This window comes from Pieris napi, chromosome 10, assembly GCF_905475465.1.
Source record: "Pieris napi chromosome 10, ilPieNapi1.2, whole genome shotgun sequence".
NCBI lineage: Eukaryota > Metazoa > Arthropoda > Insecta > Lepidoptera > Pieridae > Pieris > Pieris napi.
Genome location: NC_062243.1, coordinates 1,059,309 through 1,080,985, shown reverse-complemented (window position 1 = coordinate 1,080,985; position 21,677 = coordinate 1,059,309). Strand labels below are relative to the sequence as shown.

The following is a 21,677-nucleotide window of genomic DNA, read 5'->3' as shown; positions in this document are numbered from 1 at the left end:
GGTTACGAAATTAAACCACACGCAATCGTATTTTGAATTTGGAATGTGAATGGCCTCAAAACAATAGGACTAATAAAACAAACGTCAATCAAGATCGGTCACTCCATAAGATACAGAACAATGGTCAGGATATCTTTATTCCTTAACGACAGAGCTTTATTCTTTTAATTCTTTTTCGACTTGTATATACCTTAGGTCGGGCTAATCCAGTCTTTTTGGTTAAGATACAGGTAAAAATATTAACAAAATAAATATTTAGTCACGCAATCTATAGATGGAAACAGTTGGTTGCCAATACTATTCATAGCGTTATTTCACAATCAATGACATAAGTGAAGACGATATAGTATATTTATACTCAACATATAAAGAGGAAAGATATAATGAAGTTTATTTGCCTCTTCACAATATTGTATTCTCCAGGTTTACTGCCAGGTATTGGCCATCTTTGTGAGAGGCTGGTGCTTATGATACGACTATAGAATCCTGTGGTAACAAGTCACCAGCCTTCCATCGCGGATAGAAGATATACAAAGACATGACTACATACTATTACTAAACTAAATTAATGAACAAAATAAAACTAAAGCATTCATGGTTGTGGGTGTGTGTGATTTAAAACGTGTGTGAAATAATTTAATTTAATTAATCAAATAGCTATTGGATAACAAATTTTCTGTTGAATCGTATCTTTTTAAAAATTTAAAAACAGCTATTTTATTTTGACTGTATATACTTAAGGAATTGTGTGATGGAGTCAAACGTTAGTTGGGAATGTTACTTTAAGATAAAAGTTTATCTTAATGTGGGCTACATTGTATAAAGTGTAACCGTTGGATACCGATAGGGGAGAACAGCGCCTACTTTGAGAATAGCACGTTGTGCTCTATCTACATCATTGAGGTGACTTTTGGCCCGACCGCCCTATGTATCATTACAATAACTATCGAGTTTATGAAGCCAAAATAAACCGTCTTCAGACAAGTTGATCATTTATTCACCTAAGATTAATAAAGATTAATTGGAGCATCCTGTTGTCAAGTACTGATCAACTTGAACGCCCAAATACTTGCCAGCAATAGAGCTTTCAAATGTGGGACAGTTTCAAACACCAAAACTTGAAGAACAGGAGGTGGTAGAATGTGTGATCGACGCGCAAAATCTAGAAATTTCGATTTGACGGTTAACGTCAGGATGTTGGTTTGCAGTCATTTACACATCGAAGCCTGTTTGGGCTACAGAGAAGACCACCTCCTATGAGTCGTGGTTAAAAAGAGAGCCGTATCATCGGGGTAGGCAACCATTTTCCTTCTCGGCAATTGTAATTGACACTAGCTATTTATGTAGACTACGAACAGTATAGAACCGAGAATACTGCCCTGCAGTACTCCATATTAGACTGGGATCAATTCAGTGCATTAACAATTCCTGACCTTTCGGCTCATATTACAAAGATAATCTTTTTATTAAAGGCTTTAGGTAACGCTAAACCACGAACCTCCATTCTTTCTAACTTGATTAATATTAATGTGAACTGTATCAAATGCTTTGGCCAAATCTAGGAAGAGGGTAAGGCATTTATATTTTTGGTCTACGGACTTTATTATTAGATCTACAAGGATCTGGATTGCGTCCTTAGTAGATTTGACGCGTCTGTTTATTAGTTTCTAACAAAATTTACAAATCTCTTGTTAGCTTGAAGATTTTGGACAGTGTTGGCAAGATTAAGATCGGCCTGTAATTGCAGACACAGTGTTAATCTCCTTCCTTGTGAATATGTGTAATTAATGCCATTTTAAATAAGATTAAGATTGTAAATATGGGGGTGATCTGGGACAGCAATAATTTGATAAACCGATTGATGATTTTACGTGTTAAGTCTTTGTGACTACGTCAACTTTCAACATAATATAAATGGCGTCACATAAAACTTTGCTCTTTATGAATAATCTTAAGGTTTATATTAAAATAAACAAAATCTCCCTCGTTTTGAGTACCATTACACGTTGTAGATATATTGTCGTATTTTGTAAGGCTGGGTGTATACTTAGTACGGGGCAGCAAACATTCCATCAAAACAGGGAATCCCTTAGCGCTGCAAGAACGTAATGAGATTAGACATATTACAGCTTATAATATTTTAAGAAAGAATATTCAAGTTGTGTATTTGCTACTAATGGCATATTTATTTGCATCCTCAACATCGCAGTCACCGCCACTATCCATTGGGCATTTAGATCATAGATTCATGAGTTATTTGCATATTTTTTGAAAATGTTATCTGTATAAAATTTAAGATAATAAAAATATCGACACGTGATTGTGACGCTGCAGTTAAAAGTGAAAATTAATCCGAGTCCGATAATGTGCGCAATTTTGTGGTTAGATAAGGTGCATAAGCGTTAATAATATAAGATTAGGCATAGTTTTGAATGACTAAGCAGAGTAGATTGTAAGAGTTAGGGTGAGTGTTGTGTATGAAGTTATATGTATGCGAGTCTATCATGCTAATACTATGATTACAGCTAATGTGATAAAATTAACAAAGTTTGTAGTAGCACAGAGCTGATCACTTTTGAATTAATTAAGTCGTTCCTATCTGTCATTCAATATGACAGATTTTTATAGATTCTCCTTAATTTTTCCGAATAAATGTTTATCAATTCCATATCCAACGAATACTTAGCAAATTACCGAGCTAGAAAAGAAGTTTGTCAACGGGCTCAAGTATAAATTTTCTCGGCGTTGGTTTTGTTAAATGTTTTTTAGAGCCTCAATCATTTTCTCGTAAGTGTGGTATTGAATTCAATAACCAGTGACGATACACTAAAGTTTATCATGCTAAAAGAGGTTGTGAATGTATACTTGGTGGTCTTTAGAGACACAAGTAAATGTCGAGCCAATGTGAATAAGTCATCATTCTTCATACTTTTGTTAAGATATTTTTCTAACTTTAGCTTGACTTATTATTACTACATATATTACTTACACCAATTTAGATTCAGTTTTTCCAGCTAACTGCTAAGAATTTTGTACGACTCATGTACTTTTTGAATATTCTTTTTTCCCAAATAATGGCTAATTTGTAGGCTTATTTATATTCGATATAGAAGTTTCGTTTTCTTTGTTGATTGTCTGAATCGTAGCTAGCTTACTGTCTGTAAATACTTTTAACAAATAGAAAAAAAACTGGTTTTAATATTCAATTTACTTTACTTCCTTACGTGTTTTATTTTTAGCTTTTGAACTTATACTTCTTTTGGCGCGTTTGGGAAAAATGATGAGAGTAAATTTTTACGAAGCGCGCGCTCTCCGTCACATAAATCCGACACCCTGAAGTTAGCTATAGTCAACATTTTAGTTTTTCTATTGTTAGTGTCGTTTTATCTACAAACGTAGAATAAATTTTTGAAAAGATTTTTATCTTGTTACGCCAAAGAAGTATAACTTTAATGCGTGTACATAAGAACACACACTTTTTTATTCATTTAATTGCACGATTGGGTTAAAGTAACTGACGATAGTTTCCTTTAAGTGTACGTGAATATTAATGTCATTTTTAACGACTCGAACAAGATTTTACTAAATTGTACAGATTTGTACACAAATTTAAATTCGGAGGATGTTTGTGCTTCTTTTAAGTTTCAAATTCGCCCACAGATTTGGTAATTATTCCATTCAAAATGTTTAAGTTTTTTTTAGATATTCGAAAAATCTTCTGCGTAAATACACGATATTATCTCCTAGGCACAAGTGATTTGCGAAATCGTATCAAAATCGTAGGTATATAATGCAATTTATTAGATGGGTTTATTTATTGATAAGGATTAAAATAACATGTTAAAAGATACGAAAAAAAATTATGACATTTTACAGGCATGTTCATAAATTTTATTAGAACATAAAAAATTTAGACATGGAATGCACATAAAAACAAGTAAAATAAATATATATAAAACATTAAAAAACGCAATATTAAAACGAGAGAAGAAAGATCATTAAAAACTTTAATCTCATTAAGAGATAAAGAAAGTAAACAAGAGTTAGTAATAAGCTGGTAGCTGGGAATTTCTGGCAAAAAATCTGACGGGTCGGAATATAATAGCCTATGAAGATAAAACAAAAGCTCTAAGCTGTCTAAAAAGTTTCACATTTATTTGACTAAAAATACCACATTAAAAAGAAAGGCCGAACTTAGACAAAATTGCGGACATGATATAAACATTCACAATACTGAGAAATCACTTTGGAATGATTAGTTTATACAATCAAAAAAATTCAACTTTTGTGATAGCCGGGTTAAGTTAACGTTAACGAATTTAGATATAAAAGGTTATTAGGAATGATAGCATTTGCATGTTTTTGTTTGGTTTTCTAGATTAAGTATGCGGCTTAGTTAAAAAACATTCCATTCAATTTTAACGTCAAATAGTCGTCAAGTAAGACACGTCGAATTGAAGTTTTTTGAAGTCGGATTTTTATCCGCATAGCATAGAAAATTTTCCACTTAATAAGATTATTCGGATAAAAATATAGTTTTTTTATCTAAGTTTTGTTCAGTAATTTTTAATATATGTATGTATTACATGTTTAAAATGTAAAAGTACTATTAAGTATAAAACCTAATGTACTTAAATAGGTTAACTTATAATTAGGTCAATTTGTTAGAAATTACGTATAATTGAAACACGATAGTTCGAGTAAGAGCTTATGGGTGACACCAATATCGTAAAATAACCTTAATCCCGAAGCTCCACAAAATCAGTCAAATTACTTTGTATTTAAAAAATACCAACTGGGGTCCAACACAATTGTCTTGACCTTCGATTTCAATATCTCTTTCGTGATCTTTAGTGACCGGTTGACATGTGTCGATAGGAATATAAAAAAAGTTCTAGAACTCTTTAAAACATTTAATATACGTATCTCAAAATATGTATCAAAGTGACCATGTTTTTGTTGACCTTTTTGTTTAATGTATTACAGCGACCGTAGTCCAAGGCTATTTCTCAAACAAATTATGTTTGTGAATTATTCAACGTAATACTAATATTTTATACGGCTGCTTTTTTTATTCGAATATATTTAAATTGAAGACAAACGGAATTGTAAATCAATCGTCGTGTTTTTGACGAGAAAACAAAACACACTAGAGTGCCAAGTTTATGAACCCAGCTTTGATTTAAAATAAACTCATTATTTTAAATTAATCGAAAGAAACTATTAATTCAAATCTAGTCTGTAATAAGTGTAATGTAATTTAAATAACATGTTGACGCAGAGGTCATGGAATTGTAATGTTGTCGTGTTTAAATTTTATTTCACAATTTAATTACTCATGAAGTAATTATATAGTTTTTATGTCTTGAAGTTTTATGTACCTATATCAAATCAAATTTGTGTTTTTTGTTACAGTTACCTTGTGTCAGGGGACGCCGACGGCAAATGCTATATCTGGGATTGGAAAACAACGAAGTTATATAAAAAATGGAAAGCACACGACGGCGTCTGCATTACATCTCTTTGGCATCCTCATGAGCCCAGCAGATTACTCACTGCCGGTTGGGATGGCGTTATTAAGTATTGGGATTAAATAATACAACATATGCGACACCAGTATTTTATTTCCCCTAACATTAAAACCGTGAACCATAAATAAAATTCTCAAATAAACTATACAATATTTAACATTTTGTCATAATAGCAGTTATGAAGCGTTAACGTTATGTAGCGATCATGGGGTACTTGTAGGTCTCCTCATAAGGCATATCGAACTTGTACTCCATGCTGCACTCGCGACAAGTCCCGTTCACCAAGAATTGATTGAAGCTTATATTGTTTTCATGGAATGATTCGATTAGGGCAGTGACCAAGCTGTCAATCATCTCGGGAGTGTGGTAGGGGCCCGGCGCGAAACGAAGTCGCTCAGCGCCTCGCGCGACCGTGGGATAATTGATAGCCTGCACGTAATGTCCCCTCTTCATGAGGGATTCAGCGACAAGGGCCACTTTGTCGGCTCCGGTTATAGGCACCGGCACAATGTGACTCACGGAAGGCATCTGCGGAAGTCCCGCAACGAGAAGCGACAGTTTCAAATAACGTACGATTGCTTGGTGTTTGGCACGCAAACTCCTTCCTTCCTCTCCAGCAAGAAGTCTAATAGCTGCCAGCGAGCCTGCTAGCACTGGTGGTGGAAGTGCAGTTGTAAAGATGAATCCTGGTGCTAAGGACCGGACAGTGTCCACCAGTAATGAAGATCCTGCTATATAGCCCCCAACGTTTCCATAAGCCTTACCCAAAGTACCAGAAACTATGTCAATCATATGCTCAATACCTCTTTCCTCTCCGATGCCAGCCCCATGTTTCCCATACAAGCCAACTGCATGAACTTCATCTACAAATGTTAACGCTCCATAATCATGAGCAACTTGACACATTTCCTCTAATGGACAGATAGCTCCACTCATTGAGTGGACAGTCTCAAATACGACTAGTTTTGGTACACCTTCAGGTGATTTAGAGAGTAGTTCTTTTAAATGATTAGGGTCGTTGTGCCTGAATATGTGCTTTGGGGCCCTACTGTTCCTTATTCCCTGTATCATAGAAGCGTGGTTGCCTGCATCTGAATATACAACACACCCAGGTAGAATTTTAGCTAATGTAGAGAGTGTTGCATCATTGGCAACAAAACATGAGCTGAATATAAGAGCTGCAGGCTTTTTATGAAGTTTAGCTATTTCTAGTTCTAGTTTTTCAGTCATTTGTGAGTTACCAGCAATGTTGCGGGTTCCACCAGCTCCTGTACCATAAGACTTGATCGATGAAATTGCAGCATCTTGTACAGTGGGGTGTCGTGAGGCACCAAGGTAATCGTTAGCGCACCACACCGTCACACGGCGGTTATCGAGGCCTTCTAACGCCTGAGGATACATACCGTCCGCGGCTAACCGGGATACCTTCCTGAAGACTCGGTAAGAGTAGTCCCTTTTCTTCGCGCTGATTTGTTCATTGAAGAACTTATCGTAAGAGTAGGGGCGTGCGCTTTCCACGATGTCCTCTGTCATCTCCTTAGGAGCATCGGCAACGATGGTGTTGGTGTTTTGAATGAAAGGACATTTCGTTTCGTCTTGACCCAGAGTGCGGAAATTTCTTGAAATTATTGGGCAAAAGTTGCCGTACTGTTTCATCAGTACGCTGCCATAATTTCTTACGAAGGCTTGGTTTAGGGAACCCATGAATGGACAGGGCATTTTATGTAATCAATGACACTCGCTCGTAACACTTATGACACAAAGTACGGTGGGGTCAACACTTGTTTTGATATTTCGTAGAGCGTTGGCTCGCACTGTAGCCGAACGCCTCGAAGATTTAAGATTATACTGAAGTTTCAACACACTGCACGCTTCATTTATAAGATCGGTGTCGTCATATCGATTACGGTCGACTAAATGATTGTAAACTTCAACTCCACGTACAATTTTTATTTTGATTCATAACTAAAAATGTTGCTATTGTAAATTGACTGCTAATGTCAAAATATGGTTTAAAGATATCGCCGTTTTTGACTTCTAAAATAAAAGCGAAATTGTTCACTTTAATTTATATCATTTTTGTAGATTATATTAAATCTTATAAGAATATTACGGTTACATTACATATTAAAATTCTATCATGATTATTATTTCATGGCAACTTCAATGGTTGATGAATCTGACAATCAGCTGATTTTATATAAATTGAAATAGTCATACCAACATCTACCTCTCAGCTGCATTGTACATATATACATATTTTAATTCTTTCAAGAATCATATTAAATTTCTATTTGTAGTAAAATGACACAAAAAAATGCATTTAAAAAAAAATCAAGAGTATCATAGTAAGAAATGCACTTAGATAATATATTATACTCGTATCCGATCATAGTCCTTATCTAAAACGTGATTCAAGTAGGTAATGTCAATTATCATTTATCAAATGTCAGTATTGATAAGTCAATATTGACAATTCTCATATTTTCAACATTTTTAAATTAATTTTGTGATTTATTTCTATTATCAACACTAAAAGTTGTGGTTAAAAAATATTTATGAAGTAAATAGCTAATGTGTATTACAATATGTTTACGTTAAATAACAACCTGGAATTGAGACGCGTAACTATATCTAGTTTACTCACATGCATCTATTTACCGAGTATAATAAGTGTGATCTCCTATAAAGGTATATTGTATTCCGTAGGAAGCGGTTCATCATTTTATATTTTGGTGCTAATATTCATAGCAGAACTGATAAAATCATTCTATCTCAGTTCTAACAATGAAATCCAATCAAAGAAGAATAAGGCGAAGATCAGAGTGGGTGACATACTGAAGGGTTTCGGCTTCTTGCTGGGTGTAACGTTTTGTTTCTTTCTCGGAATAATTGTGTTTGGGGCGCCAGTCTTAGACAAACACGAAGAGACATTAATGTTATCCAGTTTACTCACGTTATTGTCAGTGTTTCCCTTAGTGGCCCACACTGGTGTTGAATTAGCAATGCAACTTTTATTTGGAGTAAAACATTTTTCAAAAGATACAATAATTGCGATGTTGGTGAATAACGCGTTACTGTGTGTATGCGGAGCCTGGATTGGGGCAGTTGTGATACCTTTGGACTGGAACACTCCATGGCAACAGTGGCCTATACCATGCTATCTTGGAGCTATTGGTGGATATCTCTTATCAAATGTTATGACTGTATTAAAAGTGACAATGATGTCTGCGAGTCATAAATATAAATTTCTTAATTTCTTTGTAAATATAATTAATAAATTACATGTTTCCAAGTAAACTAATTTGTATTTGTTAAATTCAAAGTATATAAATTTAATGGATAAAGTTTGACTGGTATATGAAGTGCGTGAAATGCAATAAACAGTATTATTAAAAATGCAGACACATTTTTCTGCAGATCTGTTCTTTTACAGTTACTTGTGCCATCTAAGATATAAGGGGTTCACCTTAGTTCCCATATTGTTAAAAAAATCCTTTTTCAATGTTTTATGTGCTTTATTAAATTTGTAATTGTTCAGTTCAGTTCTACTCAATATTATCAAGTATAGTGATTATAATGAACTTAAAAGTTATAATTTTTAAAATAAATTACATAAGGTTTATTAAATTAATTTCTTATTCACTTGGGGAAATAAAAAGCTTGGGGAAGAAAAAAAAAAGTAGTAAATTAACAATTTAATTTTGTGTTTGTCAAATATTTACAAGTTCTATTCAACACTAGAATTATAAAATATTAAACTTAACCAATCTTGATCACATTCTTTTCTATACATTAGCAATTAGCAATATAATTTACACAACATGCTTGTATTATTGATTAAAAAATTTAACAATTTCACTTGACACAATTTATCTGAATAGTCAAAGGCTATACAAATCTGGCAGCTACTTAAAATCCACGATGTTTTACTTGTGAATGGTGTCAACAATGTTGAGTAGCTTTTACATTTGGCAGAACAATGTCATATAATTTTTTTGATAGAAACATGAAGCGCTTGAATTTATACATTGTAACAACACTTAAAAAGCTCTTAACACACATCTAAGGCCATTACAAACTTACTAATTAACACACTATAAATTCTCATTTACCGAAACAACAAACAAGCATACAAATTGGTCTCCATAACTAAAGTGGTATTTTCGGAATTAGCAAAAATATTCATAGCTATAGACTTAATGTAGAAACCGTGGCACATATTGTTCATATAAACAGCTATTCGAAAATCTCAATTCCAGACGAAGAAGTTCCAGACAAGTTCTCTTTAATTTAATGAATCTTAGTGTTATAAGAGTTTTAGTGCATTCAAAGAAACATTATATTAGAATATTTAAAATAAATGAAGGTATAAGATTATTATGATATAGCTAATTTTGTTTTACTTAATTCACTCATTCACATTGTAAAAATAAAATATATTTCAGCACCTTATAAAAAATTATCTTACTAACAAATGTTTATTGCTCAGTTCGACAAAATATATAATGTGTGGTCTTATGACATGGTAACACATTTCAATAAAACCTTTTTTGGAAGTTTTCCAAAAATTTTCAATATTGAGGTCATCATTTTGAATAAAGTCTTAGCGCTCTAGTCCTTATGACTTAAGACTGCAACATGATAATTTAATTCAATATCTGCTTAACATATAAAATGCACCACTTATACTATATCCTATAAAATACTACAAATTAATTATTAACATGGAATAACGGATTTATAGGCCATATGTCATGTTTGGATAAATTTAGCAAATGTTTTGACTAGCCTGGCACAATTAAAAAAATAGATTTTTAAACAGGCTTTTCTTTAAATCTCAATTCTACTGACCAAATAGTTTCTAGTTCTCAAAATTTCTAACAAAATATGGCAGTGTATTCTTTAATATACATTCAAAACAGTTTTTTATGGGAAACTTTGAAGTATTTTAGTTTAGAATAATTAACAATTTAATGCAGATAAAGAAACATTGTTTAAGTTTAACCAATTCATAAACAGAATATTTAATATTAAAATGTGATTGGTCTTCATCTAGTCATATCTTCCTTCGAAATTTAAAAATTAAAAGTTCAGTAAAGAAAAGCTTAGATTTAAAAGTCAGTGATGACGTCATTGCATCATCACAGATAGTAAAAATAGCTACAGATATTATTGAGTCAGAAATATTTTGGTCAGTGTGACGTCACTTAATCCATAGAGTTACGTGTTATTCGTTTCAGGTTGGAAGTAGTGCATGCCGTTTATCTGAAACAAAATATATATTAGATAAATTTAAAATTTCTATACTTCAGGTATTGCAAGGAAATATATACAAAAAATGTTTCGTTTCGAGTTTGAGAGTGACAGAAAGTGGAACTAAATTTAAAGTAGCTAGGCAAGTAATGAAACATCATCTATCATCTGGATCAATATCTTTCAGGCCGTTAGTTAAACGGTGCTGTTTAGTTAAAAGGCTAGGCCGTTAATTTAAAGGCTAATTGAGCTACTTGGCTGCAACATATATATCCTATTGCATTATTTTTCGACGATGCCAGCACAAAATTGTATATTATTTCATGCAAATAATTTTTAATAGGGTAGGAAAAATTTGTCCCGCCTTAATAAATCTCAATCTAAATGAAACGCTTTAACTAAAATCTTCTGTCTCTCTTAGTCACAGCGTAGAAACAATATGACAGAAAGAGACGAAAGATTTCTTCAATTGAAGTAGTGAGACCAATGAATGAGTACCGTCATGTCGTATTCCGTGACGAAGGCAGGCACTTCGAGCTGATGCGGCTGCATGACGCTGTAGAGGTACTCCACTCCGGGGAGATTGTGCACCTTGGCCTTGATGGCTGGAGCCATGAACGTCGTGAACCACCACGTCATCATCTGGATAGCCAAATTTGGGTTATCATTTAATACTTAAATCACAGACACATACACATTTATTTACAATATTCCATGTCATTTTGTACCCCCAAGCTGGTTTGTGTAAATTCCTTAAATATATGTATGTTAAAATCAGATTAATTTCAACAAAGGGAAAAATCTAAGTCCTTCATCAAAATCAGTTGAGTAGTTTTTGGTATATGAGTACGGTGAGAGTATAATTTCTGGGGCATGTATATACGTAAATAATATAATGTAATATTAACAATTTCTCTAAAATTTAAATCTAAAATCTGTTTAAGCAAGCTGTTCACATTTCAAGGATCGTCTCTCTCCCTAAAATATGGCGAGGGGGCCGATGGCTGGCCATGCGTCATGCTCGTGAACGGGTACTGCTTGTGGTGACTGGTCGGACTTGAATTCGTGTATGCGGTGATGTTAATTATTTCGACTATGTGTTTGCGTGTTGTTCCCACGAGAATGTAAGTGCGTGCTCCTATTTCACTTTTCTCTCCATAAAACCTTCTTCAGTTCAAGGAATAAATCGAGTTGGTCCAGCCCCCTTCGAGTTTTGAGCTTAGGAACATATTTTGCGATTTGTTTTTAAATATACATACCTTTAGACCTAAGTTCGGTGTGTGATTTAGCGGAATTTTTGTTATAATTTGTTTATTATTTCAACAACGTGACTAAAAAAGTTAATTTCGTTCGTTAATTTTCATATTGCCTTATTTATAAACTTACTTTTGTCCAAAACGTGGGATGCACGATATAGAATGCTTTCAAGTTCTTCTTGTATCTGAAAATATAAAATTAATATATTTTAGCAATTCTAGGCCCAATCTACGTCTCGTAACAATTACGATTGATATTTACGATCCGTAACTGTATATTTTGCCACGTTCGTATTTAAATATTTATGGAATATGGACTATATATGTTTTTTCTAATTCTTATGATTATAAACTTTTTCAACTAGAGTCGCGTTAGCGGTAAGATTGCGGTCATTAAATCTGTTGTGCGTTCGTTCCCGGTTAACCAATTAAATTAAATCAGTGGCGCTACTTTTTTTAAGTCTGGGCCTCAGATATCTTTATCTGTTTCATGATCATTTGTCAATCTAATAGGCAAGTGATCAGCCTCCTGTGCCTGACACACGCCGTCGGCTCTTTGGGTCTAAGGCAAGCTTTAAAAAAGCCGATTTCCTCACGATGTTCTCCTTCACCGTGCGAGACTGTTACTTCAAAGGCGTGGTAATTTAGCATCCATCGCGAGTGCGTTGCCGGCCTTTTAAAAATTGGTACGCTCTTTTCTTGAAGGACCCTAAGTCGAATTGGTATGATAATGTAATGTTGATAAAAATTAAATAATATTATTTCAACTGTGTGATATTTGGTACTGACTTGTAAGGCAGCACCGTATAGACCTCCTTGAGCCATGAGAAGGGCGGATGGTTTCCGGACGAGGCCAGCGTGTGGAAGTACGCGATCACATAGTCGCCGCGGACTATTGGGTCCAGCAGTTTTATCAGGTAGAGCAGTGCCTGAAAAACAAATTGCCATAACAGTTGGGTCATACGATTCACCAAAGGAACACCAAGCGTTTACCGTGAAAAAAATCTTACAAAAATCGATAGATATAGTAGTTGTTACATTTATACAAACCAAAGCGGTTTTCTAATGTAACATATTATGATTTTATTATTCCGTAAAATAAAGGAATTAATAAAAGAAAGTTGTATTCCAAAAACCGTAATAAGACATATTTTAGGAACTATTCTAGACCCTAAAGTGAAAATACAATACATAAATTCACGATGACTCATTGGTCTAGTGGTTAGTACCGGGTTCGATCCCCGGCTGAGACGAACATTGATGTGATGAGCATTTGGTATTGTGCTTAGGTCTTGGGTGTTTAAATATGTATTTATATGTCTATATCTATAGTTGCCTAGTACTCATAACACAAGCCTCACCAGCTTAGCATGGGACTAGTTCAATTGGTGTGAATTGTCTTTAAAAAAAAAAAAAAAATTTTTAGATTGTTCAGACACTGGAATAATAACAAAATTCGATGTCGTTAGTGCTTTCAGGATGTTTTCTTTCTATACTTTTAGTTTATATACTAGTTCTTTAGTCATGGTCGCAGCATTGTTAATATGTATAATAATGATAAGCTAATAGAAACTCGAAATAAAACATCAAGCGATCAACTTCAAAACTTCTAATCGTCAAATTTTTAATCATACTTTTTTAGTTTTTCAGTTTGTTGCGTTTTGTTATACCACTATTTTATTTTCGTCTCCTGGTTCTAAGATACCCCACCAATTTTCAGCCAAATCGGTTTCGCCGTTCTTGAGTAATAAATAGTGTTACTAAAACGACTTTCATTTATATAGATAGATTAAGCAATAAAAAAAGAATCATAAACCTTTTTGTAGGTAAATATTATGCATTCCATCTTTGGCTATATTTTAATGTAAGTGTATATACTCACTCACACACACACACATGCGCACATACACACACAACTACGCATGCATAAAATAAGTTCATAGAATTGACAGAGAAACTATGAGAATTACATTTCATTTTATTTATTTAATTTTTTACCGGCTTTGCTTCTTAGCTGGGTTTTGTTTTGTTTTGTATTCTTTTCTAACATCTGTCTCAATATTGTATAAATAAGGGAAGTAGCGAGCCAACCCCAACACAAGTGTCTCTGACTACTTACGGGGGCTGTCTCAACTCATGTATTTAATGTAAAATTTGAGATAAAATAAACATTTTTCATTTTTTTTTATCAATTGTTATTTAAATATAATTTTTGTGATCTGTAGGATTATAAACAAAACAGGCTTGTAAAAAGTAATGTTATGAACTATAACATACCTTGTCTAAGTCAATATCCGCGATAGGAAACCACTTTCCAATGAAGATGACGACAGGTCGCCCGAGCCGGTCTACGCCGCTCTGGTAGAGACACCCGATACCGGACACTTCGCTCAAGTCCTCGCTGCGCGCTCGCCGTAACAGACGTTCATACCTGGAAATAATTACGTACAAATTTAAATGTAATGCGATTTTTACTAGGTCTAGGTTTGATTACCCAAACCCTAAGGGAATAGAAGGGACCGAAGATATATCACAATATAACACGTTTTTGACATAATACCAAGTCACACTTAGCTTATTTTTATATGATTATAAAAAATTAAATCTATAAGAAACTTAATATTAATTGCGTGATTCAAGACATCTGGACCATCACCGTGAGCCGGGTCAAGGAAAATTGATAAAAGGAAAACCATGATACCTATGTTGTGGAGAAACGTAAAAGTTATACTTATTTTTCTCTGTTTTATTTGTTATTGAATAACATAACCTAAAAAAGAAAAAAAGAAGATGATGAAAAACAAGGAACTTTGTTACTATTCGAACCACATCCCTTCATGTTCTAGCACGATATAGATGGCACGAGACAGCTGGATTAAGGTATCTTCAAGGCCCCTTGTCGAATAAAATAATATCCAGAGGCGCTACAACGTTCTGCATCGTGATCACTTGTCAATCTAATAGACAAATAGGTGATCAGCCTCCTGTGCCTGACACGCCGTCGACTAGGGTCTAAGGCAATGCAGTTTCCTTACGATTTTATGCTCCAGTTTATGTTAAATGTGCACATAAACAGAAAGTCCATTGGTGCACAGCCAGAGTTCGAACCTACGACCTCAAGGATGAGAGTCGCACACTGAAGCTAGTGGCCAACACGGCTGCTGATAAAATAAGGATTCCAATTCCAAGTAACAATGCACAGTATATCACTTTAATTAATCAAAGAGTTCTCAATTTCACCAATGACATAATATCGTGACATTGACATATAGCTTACGTCAAAGAGGGCGCGACCCAGTTCCTGTGAAAAGGGCAATTTTCAGTTCGACAGTGTCCGTGTTGAATTCATAAACATTACGTATCACGATTGTGAGATATGGGAGACTATTTGCCTTGAACTATATTAATACATTTATTTTTCAATGAAACTTTTGGCTCGTCAACGATTCGATAAAAATAGAACGTAGTTTAATAATATGCACAAGTTCTTGTTCACAATATTTTTGAATTGGATTTATTAAGGTGCGATAAAATTAAGTTATCTATTAGGGCACAGATTTTATTAATACGATTAATACAATGCCTTATCATACACACTAACACTTTTGAGCCTAAAGAGAATTATGTGAGACAAACATATTTAGTTAAACACTGAATAATGCAATTCACAAGAATTGCATATTATCTACTATATAAAAATAAGTCGGGTTTTCCTTCCTGACGCTATAACTCCAGAACGCATGAACCGATTTCCACGGTTTTGCATTCGTTGGAAAGGTCTCGGGCTCCGTGAGGAGAAAATTCAGGAAAAATTTCAACAGAAAAGCGGGATCACCAAACGAAATGTTACATAAAACGAAGCCATCTGGTGGCGAAACGGAGTTCGCCGAGTTTGCTAGTTTTAGTGAGTTTCATATTTTGTTTATATTGTTCTAAGTTGAATTTTTTTTAATAAGTGTTCTATTGTATTAGTATTAAGTTACTGTAAGAATAGAAAAAAAGGAAATGAATAAATGTGGAAACTGAAGTATTTTCGAACCAATTCGACTTAGGGTCATTCAAGAAAAGAGCGTACAAATTCTTCTTCGGCAAAGCACTTGCGAGCCTCCTGGCATTGTGAGTATCTCTAGGCGGTACGACTTCACACTAGATAAGCCTCCTGCTCGTTTGTCATATATAAAACAATCAATATAGTATAGAAACCTAAAAACTCAACACTATTTTCTAGTGGAAATAACGTATCATTATTATCCAAAAAATATATAGTCACTAGTGGACCCGACAGACGTTGTCCTGCATGATATTTCAAGCAATTAGTAAAGCAAAGTATGAAAGTACCGACTACAGCGCCATCTGGCGGGCTGATTTGTGAATCTAAACCATTCCCAGATCCCCTTGAACACAAACAAAAAATTTCATCAAAATCGGTCCAGTCGTTTGAGAGAAGTTCAGTGACACTCACAGAAGAATTAGATATATAAAGATTGAAAAAACTCAACTGAGACATATGGTAAAACTTGTAGTCGATACTTAACGTTAAGTATGACTTCCGTATGTCAAAACCAATACTTAGCGCTAATTCTCGACCTTGAATACACATAGGTATCTTAAACGCCTGCTCTATAAAATACGGTATGAGCTGTTTCCAGCCTTTAAAACGTCGCCAATTAAATTTAATATATTCAAACCATTAAATGCTTACTTTTCACGTCATTACTGTGAAACGCTTTTAATAAATGACAAGGTTTCTATTACCCTGACGTCAGCACTCAGCCTGTCTAGACATTTCCTCTTAACCACAGTTGCATTGGTTTAGCGAATGGAATAAAAACTGTTGTGAAATAGCTAATACATATTTTAAATAAAATTGGTTTGTTTGTTCTTGTCATAGTGTGGCTCGATACCGCTTATTATAATCTGTCTCTGTTTGTTACAGCGTAAACACAATTTGACAGAAATAAACGAAATAATACTTTAATATAGTGCAATAAGACTAACTTAGTTTTTAATAAATAAAACAATTGAAATCGTTTACTGTTTTATTAATGAAAAATCAATGTGGATGATTCAATGAGTAATCATAGTTTTTTTATAGTTTTTTTACGGCTCATTGGTTTAGTGGTTAGTACCCCTGACTGCGAATCTATGGGTCCCGGGTTCGATCCCCGGCTGAGACAACATCGATGTGATGAGCATTTAGTCAGCTTAGGTCTTGGGTGTTTAAATATGTATTTATATGTCTATCTATCTATAATATGTATGTATATCCGTTGCCTAGTACCCATAGCACAAGCTTCACCAGCTTAGCGTGGGACTAGGTCAATTGGTGTCCAAAAAAAAAAAAAAAGGTTTGATACATTTTTTTTTTATATATGTTTAAACTCAGCTCAGGCGATAAAGATAATAAATATTATTATTACTATTCAGGAAAAAAAAAACCTGGAAATCATAATTGTCTAAATCTCAGATAACAAATGCCGCATGCGGAAAAGTTAATATTTGAACGTCAAATCTTACAGAAATTTTTAATATATTTGCCTTCATAATTACGTAGAAATATTATGCCATTATAATGTTTATGGGTTTGAAAATAAAGTCCATAATTGTATACGGAATGTTCGAGTTATTTGCATGGTTATTAAATATATTTGAATAATAAATTTGTGTGAAACAGTGCTTTGTAGCAATTACGACCTATGCGACTTCTCCGATACAAAAAGTCCTCTAGGGAGTTGTGTGCAATGTTGCGGGTACATGATTAGCGCCGCGCCTTTTAAGTTCTCATGTTACACACGTGTATATCTTTTTTCCAACATATATTCATAAGTGTTTGATTGACCTCATTTTTATATGTTTCAGAGTCAAGTTGGGGCTGAGTTCCATATGTAAAAGTCAATAATTCGGGCTAGGTATGACTGGTACGTAAAAAAATAATGTAACATTATATTACATTTTTTTATAATAATACTAGCTATTGTTTATAAATTGTTATAAACTGTATATAATTTCTAAGAAACATTTTTCTAGTTCAATATAAATAACTATATATTATTATAAAAATAGGGGTTGATCGTAGAGGGGTGACAATTAAGGGTTGTATGTATTTTTATATGTTGTATCGTAAAAAAAAAAAACAAAAAAAAATTACTAAAAATTAAAAAAGAAAATTTTTGGGGTGGACACCCCCTTATCACTTAAGGGGTAGATAGTAGCCGATTCTCAGACTTACTGAATATGTATATAAAATTTTATAAGAATCGGTGGAGCCGTTTCGGAAGAGTGTGGGAACGAATATTCTGACACGAGAATTTTATATATATAGAGATTACATTTTTTTTAACGCTAACGAGTTTTTATATTACAGTACTCAAAAAGTTGTAACTTAAACACTGAACGAATACAAGACCAATCTTTCAGAAATATATAACATTATAGAAAACATAACTACTTCCTTAGAGGAAACACTAGGTCCACTTATTTATTATCGATAGTGTTGCCCAAATGCAAGACCAAGACGAGACTTAGCCCAGTCTTGGTATTGTCTTGCGACAATACACCTGGTCTTGATCTTGGTCTTGGTATTGCGCTCTCAGTCTTGGTCTTGGTATTAGTCTTGCAAGTCTTGCGAGACTTACAAATACCTATTAGCCTATTGCTATTTATTGAACACGTTAGTTTAAATTAGTTTTATTTATTTAGTAAATTTATTTAATTATTTAGTAAAGACTATTGTCTTCAGCGATGATTTACTAACTAATAATAATTAATTTGTTTAATGGAATGGGATGGAAGAGTTGTAGAATAAAGACAATCTATGCAATTTAACATTTATTTAAATAAAAAAATTGCAGTACAGTACAGAATAGCATCGACATAATTAACTTCCAGTAGACTTGCAAACGTTATACAAAACGAGTTCAAAAAGTTATAAGTACAAGTCAAAGCGTTTCCTTACACAAAAATTCTCCTAATGTACCTATGTAAATACCTATGTATTATTGTATCTACCTATAAATTGGTAAAGAAATGATATGAACGGCTCGCCAACATGCAGATATAAACCCCGAGAGGTTTTTGTTGTGTGGCTAAAACTAAATATGAATATGGTTGTTTTCGAATTAAAAAAAAATGGTTACTTTATATTAATTCTTTTGACCAAGAATTAATACAAAGTAACCACCTCGCTGATTCATCACTTAATCTATTTCTATGTTTTCTAATTACTAGCGATGCTTTAGAAAATAATCTCTCAGCAGGTACTGAAGTTGCAGGTATCGAAAGAAAATCACGAGCCATCTTGGATAAAATCGGATATTCCGTCTCATGCGTCCTCCACCACTCTAAAATGTCTTCCGAGCTGGCGGCTCTCGGTTTACTTAGATACTCCTCCAACTCGTCAGAAACTAAGCCTTGAAGACAAGATCCAGATGACGACGTAGAGGGACATGCATACAGTTTCTCAAAGTCTATTACATCTTCATATTCCTCATCCTCACATACTTTGTTTTCATTTCTTGGTAATTCTGGAGATTTAGACACCGAGTGTTGCTGTACGTGTAGACTTTTATATTCTTTATAAAGTTCATTAAATTTGTGCAGGCTTTCTGTTTTAATTTGCTGCCCCCATAATGTAATATCAAAAGTCTGAGCTTTGTGCCTTGGGTCTAAAATTAAAGTGGTACAGTAAATCCAGTTGCTCTTCTTATAATGTTTAAGCATTTTATCTCGGGCTGCTTGGAAACCTAAAATGAGCCTTTCATCCACTTCAGTTCGATTTGGTTTCTCATCTAATTGTTTTACCATTGATTCAATTTTATCAAGCAATAGATTGAATGATACAATGACTAGCGGTAATGTAACATATTTTTCTCCACCAAGTTTCGTTGATAAAAGTTTAAAGTTTATTAAAAACTTATGTATTTTTTCGAGTATTTGCCATTCCGTTTCTGTGATTTGAAAATCATTCAATTCGGTTACTGAAACGCATAATATGTTAATGCCAGGTCTCACTTTTAAACCAAATCCAATCATATCATGTGTGGAATTCCATCTTGTTGGACAGTCGAGTATAGGATTGAGATTTGATGGCACGCCAACTGCTTCACAAGCAGACTGGAACTTCCTCTTCAATATCTCGCTTCTTTTTATTTTACTGGAAATACTGCGTAATTTTGTAATACCTGTACGTGAGTCAGCAATATTTGGCACATATTCTTCATCTTCCTCAGTTTCGTCTTCATAGTCTTCATACTGCTGTTCTTGTTCTTTATTGTCAGTTTCAATGTGTAAAGCTAAGGTCTTTAGTAAATCTTGTACACCAAGGTTCAAAATGTGAGCAAAGCACCGGAAATGTTGATTGTCTGAATCAAAATGCAGCAGTTGTTTGCCAAGTTCACACATAAATTTGGTATTTGCAGTTGCGTTGTCCACCGTGATACCCTGTATTTTATTAATTATGCCATATTCCAATAAACATTCGTGGAAAATCGTTGCAATATCTAACCCAGTATGTCGACCGCGCGATGGTATAAAATCAAGGACTACAGATCGATACTTCCAGTCATTGTCTATAAAATGAATTGTGACCCCGTAGTAACTCCTACCAGCAATGGACGTCCATCCATCAATGGTAAATGACATTTTACATGAATATTGTTGTAGTCGATTTTTAACATTCGATTGTAGTTCTTCAAATCGCTCTTTAACTTTCCTTCTTAGTGTCGACCTTTTAGGAAATATCGTATTCGGGCATATCGATCGAAAATATTCCTGTGTATCTTCATCATCGAAAAATGAGAAAGGAAGATATTTTTTTACAATCCAATCAACTGTAGCTGTCATGAAGTTGTCACTTCGGTTTTCAGATACTGACTGAAATAAAATATTAAAATATGTGTTAATAATAGTAATAATAGGTACCTATTAAAATTTAAAACTATGAACATAGCATGATATCTATAAAAATATAATATAGGTACTAGAAAACCTAAACTATACCTAAACTAGCTTCGCATTTGAATAAATTACCTAGGTATAGGTCTGTACCTATATCTAGGTATCCTAGGTATACCTTTAATCTGTATTATAATCGTGTTACGGAAAGGATATACTTAATGTACATACATATCAAAGGCACGGATTCCTATGGTGATAAGTGATAAGAAACCAATAAGGCAACATTTTTCAATACCTATAATTACCTACATAATTATTAATGTTTGTAAGTCTATACGTACACAAATCATTCATTACATAGGTACCTACGTCAGCTGATCGGTGTCAAATAGTGTCAATCAATTAATAATCGTCCCCGTAGAGCGAAAACACATTAGGTTGAAAAATGCCCAAATCGAGTTAACAATGCCAATAAAACTATAGTTTTTTCCCCTATTTAACTGTCTAACCGTCAATTTTGTAGGTATCCTAGTTTCCGATTTACAAAAAGTGAAAATTAAATAAATCTATTCTTTGGTCCTAATAGAAAATAAGAGAAATTACGAAATCATGTTAACTATTTTTTTATTTATCAAAAACTTACATAGCTTATAAAATAAAAGATTACCTAAGTTACTTTTATATTAACATTTTTAATTCATAGGAAGTGTAGAAGATTTTTTTTATATAAAAGTAGTTA

General features: G+C 33.7%; 4 protein-coding genes across 6 annotated transcripts in view; 2 read left to right on the top strand and 2 right to left on the bottom strand.

Annotated features, from left to right (window-relative positions):
• The window catches only part of LOC125052866 (pre-mRNA-processing factor 17), a 36,378-nt gene extending 30,767 nt beyond the window's left edge, over nucleotides 1-5,611 (top strand). Inside the window, exon 11 of the mRNA XM_047653909.1 lies at nucleotides 5,416-5,611. Coding sequence (XP_047509865.1) covers nucleotides 5,416-5,593 — 178 coding nt within the window. The 3' untranslated portion in view covers nucleotides 5,594-5,611. The remainder of the gene's footprint in view (nucleotides 1-5,415) is intronic.
• LOC125052868 (5-aminolevulinate synthase, erythroid-specific, mitochondrial) lies at nucleotides 5,607-7,484 on the bottom strand. The gene has a single exon (XM_047653914.1). The coding sequence runs from the start codon at nucleotides 7,248-7,250 to the stop codon at nucleotides 5,724-5,726; it is 1,527 nt and encodes a 508-aa protein (XP_047509870.1). The 5' UTR covers nucleotides 7,251-7,484; the 3' UTR covers nucleotides 5,607-5,723.
• A 493-nt stretch (nucleotides 7,485-7,977) lies between these two features.
• Nucleotides 7,978-8,831, top strand: LOC125052869 (phosphatidylinositol-glycan biosynthesis class F protein). Its single transcript, XM_047653915.1, has one exon. It carries the CDS (start codon nucleotides 8,120-8,122, stop codon nucleotides 8,828-8,830), a length of 711 nt encoding a protein of 236 aa, XP_047509871.1. The 5' UTR covers nucleotides 7,978-8,119; the 3' UTR covers nucleotide 8,831.
• Nucleotides 8,832-9,214: 383 nt separating this feature from the next.
• Nucleotides 9,215-21,677, bottom strand: part of LOC125052867 (protein GDAP2 homolog) — a 93,642-nt gene continuing 81,179 nt past the window's right edge. For all 3 annotated transcript variants that reach the window (XM_047653913.1, XM_047653910.1, XM_047653912.1), the window contains exons 8-12: nucleotides 14,321-14,474; nucleotides 12,833-12,972; nucleotides 12,174-12,228; nucleotides 11,286-11,429; nucleotides 9,215-10,799 (exon numbers count right to left, since the gene is read on the bottom strand). In XM_047653913.1, coding sequence (XP_047509869.1) covers nucleotides 10,755-10,799; nucleotides 11,286-11,429; nucleotides 12,174-12,228; nucleotides 12,833-12,972; nucleotides 14,321-14,474 — 538 coding nt within the window. In that variant the 3' untranslated portion in view covers nucleotides 9,215-10,754. The remainder of the gene's footprint in view (nucleotides 10,800-11,285; nucleotides 11,430-12,173; nucleotides 12,229-12,832; nucleotides 12,973-14,320; nucleotides 14,475-21,677) is intronic.

Bases quoted from the DNA above. Each gene is read 5' to 3' on its own strand.
- LOC125052868 (XM_047653914.1), bottom strand. From the start codon at position 7,250: ATGCCCTGTCCATTCATGGGTTCCCTAAACCAAGCCTTCGTAAGAAAT.
- LOC125052869 (XM_047653915.1), top strand. From the start codon at position 8,120: ATGTTTACGTTAAATAACAACCTGGAATTGAGACGCGTAACTATATCT.